This window comes from Elephantulus edwardii, unplaced genomic scaffold (assembly GCF_000299155.1).
Source record: "Elephantulus edwardii isolate Elephantulus edwardi_28Jun2011 unplaced genomic scaffold, EleEdw1.0 scaffold00131, whole genome shotgun sequence".
Lineage (NCBI taxonomy): Eukaryota > Metazoa > Chordata > Mammalia > Macroscelidea > Macroscelididae > Elephantulus > Elephantulus edwardii.
In genome coordinates, this window is record NW_006399881.1 from 8,924,275 (window position 1) to 8,931,548 (window position 7,274).

General features: G+C 36.6%; 1 protein-coding gene across 1 annotated transcript in view; it reads left to right on the forward strand.

Annotated features, from left to right (window-relative positions):
* The window catches only part of SCML2 (sex comb on midleg-like 2 (Drosophila)), a 93,763-nt gene that overhangs the window by 15,912 nt on the left and 70,577 nt on the right, over positions 1–7,274 (forward strand). Inside the window, exons 2-3 of the mRNA XM_006893831.1 lie at positions 882–952; positions 1,771–2,005. Of these exons, the coding sequence (XP_006893893.1) occupies positions 882–952; positions 1,771–2,005 (306 nt within the window). The remainder of the gene's footprint in view (positions 1–881; positions 953–1,770; positions 2,006–7,274) is intronic.

Below are 7,274 nucleotides of genomic sequence, written 5' to 3' on the forward strand. Positions count from 1 at the left end.
TCATCTGCATAATGGAGATTGTTAATAGATCTTCCACCAATCCTGATGCCACAATTCTCCTCATAGAGCCCAGCCTCTCGGATAATCTGCTCTGCATACATGTTGAAAAGGTATGGAGACAGGATGCATCCCTGGCGTACACCCTTCCCTACTCTATGCACAACAAGTATTGACTATAGAAGGAAAAGTCCAATCTTGTAGCCTTTTGGTAATTTTATTTATGATCTTCTAGCATCATATCATAAAGACTGAGGGAGAGAAAAAGAAGCAAGAGGTTATAGAAAATAGAGATCATTAAAATAGTTTGTATCATTGATTGGTTTATTGCTTTGTTCTGCAAACTTACTCTTATTTGCAAAAAAATCTTCTTGACACATTGGTTGGTGATGTAACATAAGATTAAAAACCTAGTCTGGTGATCATTTTTTTTCTTTTCATAAGCATTGCAGGGAAAAGATTGTGTTACACCACTTACCTAAATACTTTTCGCTTCCCATGTTTAACCCAGAAGCACCTTCATATTAATGGGATAAAAACACATTTTTTTACTAAGTTTCTATCAAAGACAAGTGAATAGATTTTACTATTATTCTGTAAATTTTCCTGTTTCTAGAATCCACACTTTTAGATTCAGTGTGCTGTAGTTCTCATTCCATTGAGAGGACCTTGGCTGTAATTTCTAATACATCAGAGCCATTATTACCAGGAAGCTGGATTTTTTAATTTTCATTCTAGTAATCATGGAAAGTTAGAAAATTCTTTTTTGGAAATAATTTTTTGAGTAATAATGTAAGTAAAACCAATTTTATTCTTGAAAGTGAATTAATATGTATATATATTTATATACTAACATAACAAGTTTTCCCCCCTTTTTTCCTCAGATGATTTCCAGTGGGACAGATACTTGAAAGAAACCAGATCTGTAGGTGCTCCTCCAGAGTATTTCAAACAGGTATACCTAATTGTGTATATATTGTAAATATTAATGTAAACGTAATTTGTTGAATAGTGTCTGTTTTATTGTTAGCTTCTAGTAGTGTGAGTAGATAGTGACTAGGAGTGCCAGTTAGGAGCCAGATGGTTTCTTTACATTCATTCATTAAGAATTTGCTCTTCGTCAGGAATACTAAGAAGAATACTAAGCCCTTATGACTGCCCATCTGGAGAGAAAGATAGATATGTAAATAAATAAATATGAGAAGTGTGATAACTCTGTACTGGGAAGGTTTACAGAAGGGAAGCTACCTGAGATGGGTAGGATGAAGAGAAGCGTATTCAAAGCAGAGACACCACAAGAAACAGAGGCATGTGAGGGTAAAAGAGCCTGAGCTTTGAGGGTTGGTATGTGGTGGTTGAAGCAGAGAGCGGGTAGAGGCCATAGAGAGGGGATTAGGTTAAAAGGTATGTAAACTTTTAAACTGTACAAAGAAAGGACTTTATCCTTAGGCAGTGGTAAGCTGCTGATTGCTTTATTTCAAGGGAAATGGCTTCATCAGATTCCTGTTTTAGAAAGTTATTAAAGATATCATTTAGTGAGTATATTGGTGTTGCCTGGAAATAGTGAGATGAGTTAGACCAGCAGTGATTAGTGTTTTAATGCTATATGTCAAGCCAAGGAACAGATTTAGACATCTCTTCCTTGACCCTTACAACCCTTACTTATCATCTGCTGTAACTTAAAACATTTCTTGGGTATTTTAGTTGTATAACTGTTTTTCCTATAGTTAATAACATTTTAACAAAATTTTATTTATATACATATATGTATAGTCCAAGATTCCACCAGCTAATGACTTCAAAGTTGGTATGAAGTTGGAAGCTCATGACCCTCGCAATACTACTTCAGTGTGTATTGCCACAGTTGTTGGGATTACTGGTGCCAGGTTACGATTAAGACTGGATGGCAGTGACAATAGGAATGACTTTTGGAGACTTGTTGATTCCCCAGACATACAGCCTGTTGGAACATGTGAAAAGGAAGGAGACTTACTTCAGCCTCCACTAGGTAAGGATAAGCATTTTTTAAAAGAATATATTCTTATCAATGTGATGTTTAATGGAAATAATTTTAAGTAGTCTTTTAAAAAACCTTTTGTCTTAGACATTTTTGCAAAAAGGTAGTCAGATGATTACTATGGAGAATGTACCGTGAAGCAAGAACTTCATACCATGTAGGTTACAGAGTATTGCTTAAGTTTGCATTTCTCATATTTGTGTGGAACATGCCCTAGTCATACTAAGTCTTCAAACTGGAAATGTCTAAAGCACCTCTTTAGCTTACAGATTCAGATTTAGATACCCTGCTGGAGAAGATATTTGTAGCATTTGATTACAGATTATTTCCTCTCTCCGAATTGTCCACTAAGCAATTCAGCATTTTCACTACAGGTGATCACAAAAAAAGACTTCACATCCAATCTCCATTTTCCAATTTGGGTATTTCAGAACACTTACAATGAGAAGAAATCAATAGTGAGAGGGGTACTTTTAGGTATCTGTATAGTCTGGAAAAGTGCAGGAGAAGGAGGAGGATGGAACTTTTAGTAAAAGTATTTAAGATCCCAGGATATAGCTCTAAATGTTGGCCAAGTTTTTTAAAAGTAAAAAATGTGACTCTTAATTTGGGGCAATATTTTTCTTTTTTAAAATTAGGAATATCCAGATACTCTGGTAAAAAAAGCAGTAAGTCATTTAGATAATCATTATTATGCATTTTCAGAGAATAGTGGATATGATTTTGTTTACTGAAAATGAAAAATCTTTGTTAAAACCTCATGGAATCTTTTGTTTCCTATTAGTGAAAAATGACACGAAAACCAAATATTAAACACAATGATGGCCATTCTTTTAGCCATATCTTTTTATATTATTCTTATTCTTTATTATTAATTATACCTATTTTGATTTAAAAATATATTTTTGAGAGCTAATGGGAACTGGATTATACCAAGAAGATGGTTCAGGAGTAAAAGGGCATATATATTTTCTGCTTTTTTCCCCTCTTGTCCTCATTTCTTTCTTCATATCATTTAAGTTTTATGCTATTTGATTTTGTAATATTGAATCATGCAGAATTCTGTAAGAGTCTAACTCTAAACCTAAGGCTTAGTATTTACTTACTTGGATTTTAATTCTCTATTTGGAACATGGTAATACATTTTTGTATTTTGTTTAAAGAAAATGCAGCTGTAATGATTGGCACCATTTCAGAGATAACTATATTTATGATCATTTTAAATTACTTTATAGATTTCATTAATTTTAAATATATGTATGAAATAGCATTATATTCTTATTGGCATGTATTTTAGAAATATATACAACAAAGTATAATTTTGGTTAATTTATTCATTACCTAGTTTTTACATATGTCTTAAAGTTGATTATTGAAAAGATTTTAGAAAGGTTTAACATGTAGACAGAAGAGTGCACAAGAGAAGTGTAAGTCTTATAAATAACACATTTGTGTAACAAACACTCAAATGTAGAAATAAAACATCATCAATACCCGGAAACTACCCCCATCAACTCTGATTCCTAGAGATTACCTCCCTTATTATAAAGGTAGCCCCTGTCTAGACTTCCTAGATCATAGATAATTTTTGCCTGTTTTGAGATTTTATGTGCATTTTAATCTGTTTATATTTCATTTGCCTTTTAATTTGTGTTTGACTTTAGGTAATTATAAAATTAAGAAAATTATTACATTAAGAGGGAGCTTGGTGGCCTAATGGGTAAGGACACTGCCACTGTAGCACATGGTTCAAATCCACCAACTGCTTCATGGAAGAAAGATGAACAGTCTCCTCTTATGCAATTTACAGCCTCTGAAAACTCAATGGAGGGTCAGCTATGAGTGAATTCTGACTCAAAGGCATGCAACAACATTATATTAAGGAAAATCTTGGTACTTCATGGATTAAGAAGATAAGATGGAAATTAAGAGAAAGGCATAAGATCTAGAGAATTATTTTTATATAGTGTTCTAACCATAGTGTGGGATATATGCTATGGATAAATATTTTTAGACATTATGGTAATTGTTACTGTTGTTATGTGCCATTGAGTCACTTGTGACTCATAGCTCTGAACTCTGCCCTTTCTTGAGCCAATTTCATTGTCTCCAGTGCACTTATCATCATTAACCCAGTTACTGCGTCAGTCCGTCTCATTTAGGGTCTTCCTCTTTTGCATTTTTCCTCTACCCTTCCAAGCTTGATGTCCTTCTCCAAAGACTAGTCCCACCTGGCAACATGCCCAGAATATGTGAGATGGAGCTTCAAAATCCTTGCCACCAAGGAGCAACTTGGGTATCCCTTTCCAAGACAGACAGACCTATTTGTTCTCTTAGAAGTCTATGGTATGTTCAGTACTCTCTCTAGCACCACAACTCAAAGGCATCAATTCTTCTATCATCCATAGTCATTGTCCTGCTCTCCCAGCTCTCTGATACATAGTACAGTAATATAAATACAAGTGATTGCGAAGACTGTGGCCTGGATCAGGCACACATTAATCTCTAGACATCATTGCTCTTCAGCATTTTGGGGAGGTCTCTGACAACATAATTTCCCAGTGTAGTTCAGTTTTGGATTTCCTGATTGCTGGTGCTAAGAGTATTGATTGTGGAATGAAGCAAGCTGAAATTGTTAACAATCTCAGTCTCTTCTCCTTCTATCATTATGCTACTAATTGGCCCAGTGGTGAGAGTTTTTGTTGCAGTCCTTGACCCTCTGCAGCAAACACTTCAGGTCCTCCTCAGTTTCAGCAAGCGAGGTTGTGTCATCAGCATAATGTAGGTTGTTGATGAATCTTCCCCCCTGATGCCACATTTCTCCTCACAGAGTCTAGCCTCCCAAGTGATCTGTCCCTCATATAGATTGAAAAGGTATGGATATAGGAAGCATCCCTGGCATGTACACCTTTCCATCTGATTTTGAATGAAGCAGTATTTCCTTGCTCTGTTCTGACGACTACTCTGTACAAATGTAGGTTTCACATGAGCACAAGTAAATGTCCTGGGACTCCCTTTCCTCTCAAGGTTAGCCACCGTTTATTCTGATCCACACAGTCAAATGCCTTTGCATAGTCAATGAAACACAGATAGACATCCCTCTGGTACTCTGCTTTCAGCTGAGATCCATCTAACATTGACTGTAATATCCCTAGTGTCACAACCTCATCTAAACCCAGTTTATAAATCTGGCAATTCTATACTGATGTGCTGTTGCAGTTGTTTTTGGATAATCTTCAGCAGGATCTTTCTTGCATATGATATTGACGATCTTGTTTGATAATTTCCACACTCTCTTGGATCACCTTTTTTTGGAATGGGAACAAATACAGATCTCTTCCTGTCAGTTGGCCAGGTGGTTGTCCTCCAGATTTCTTGGTACAACCTGGTGAGCATGTTCAGGGCAGCATCTGTTTGTTGAAATAGGTCAATTGGTATGCCATCAATTCTTGGGGTTTCCCCCCTCCCGAGTCCTTCAGAGCAGTAATTATATAGCAAATCATCCCTCCAACTTTGAGTTTTTCCAAGTATCAATTCTTTTGTTAGTCTGGTTATGGAAATTTTTGGCACAGGTTCATTATGGAATGACTTTTTATTTCCTACCTTTCTTCTTTGATGGACTTGTTGCAATGATTCACATGCTTCCCTATTTTAATGCCTCTTTCCATCAGAGTATGTGGAGGGCTTTTTCTAATTGTGACAGGGCAGTCTAGTGTTACATCAAATAGATCCTCAAAACTATATAAGACTACAAGACCATTGTTCTGTGCTACATTTATCAGATGCTGTGAACCTCATAAAACGGAGAAACCCCCTGCCATCAGGTCAATTATGACTCATAATGACTCTTCTTTCACTTTCCATGGCCAATTTTATGGGGAAAGACTTTCTCATCCCTCTGTTAGGGGTAACTAGTAGATTCAAACCACCAACCTATTGGCTAACAGTCTAACATTTGACCACCCAGTCTCCTTATGAATCTCAACATTACCTCGGAGAATATCTAGGAAAAACCTCTATTGAGACAACTTTGCTCAGTATCTGATAAAATTTCCAAAAAAAATATTTGAGACATATATATATATAGTGAAAGTTAGATGCTCCCCCCCTAACATATTTTATGAAGAATTTCTGGCATACTAAAAAGGTAAAAGAAGTTTATAGGTAAAGCTCACATGCCTACCACCTAGACTGCCATTAATATTGTACTATACTTGGTTTCTTAGCAGTGCAGAACATACCATGGACTGCCAAGAGGTCTCTCCTAGAGAGGGTGAAACCAGGCTGCTCCTTGAAGGCAAGGATATTGAGGCTCCATTTCACATTCTTTGGGCATGTTGTCAGGAGGGACCAGTTCTTGGAGAAGGACATCATGTATGGAAGGGTAGAGGGACAGTACAAGAGAGGAAGACCCTGGTTGAGATGGATTGACACAGTAACTGGGGTAATGAAGGCAGGTGTGTCAGAGAGTAGATTGGCAAAGTATAGGACAGGGTTCAGAGCTATTGTGCATAGGGTCACTATGAGTCATAGCTGACCCGACAGCATATAATAACAACGTGCTTGATTTTTCAGTTACCTACCCTTCTGTGGATCCATCAGCTTTTAATACATTTCAGAGTAAGTTACTGACTAACATTCAGTACACTTCCCCTAAATACTTTAGCACACATATCATTTATGTAAATTTAGTATTTACACCTTTTCCCCCCTTTTGAAGTAAAATTTACATACAAGTCAGATTTGGTCACCCACTAGTTCAAAGGAATTAGTAAGCCCTTTCTTGACTTTAGATATACAGGGAAAATATGCCAATTTAAGTGTGTATTCACTGGAGGGAAAGGAACTAGGGCCTCAGAGAAAAAAAGAGGAACTGGAAGTTTTTTGCAGCTTTTGCTTATGTGGCTTTTGGAAGCTCTCCTGGACTCTGGCTTGGATCACCCCTGGTGTTTTGGCCCCTTTCCAGTGTGTATGTGTTTGTTGGTGAAATTCTCTAAAATGAGAGTTTTACTCCCACTGCAGTAGTGTTGCCAAACAGTACAGTGGAAGCAGCGGTGCTGAGAGGAAGGTACAAGCTAGGCCTCTTCCCATATCCTGTGTTCATGGATAAGAAAGTCGTTCTCTAGAAACATATGGTGATTAAAACTTTTTTTAAAATTAAATTTTATTAGTTTTAATGAACATTTACAGAGATTTTGGGTTTCCATTCATTCATTGTTGCACTGTTTTCTCTACCCTCCTCGCCAGTTCATTCCTCTTC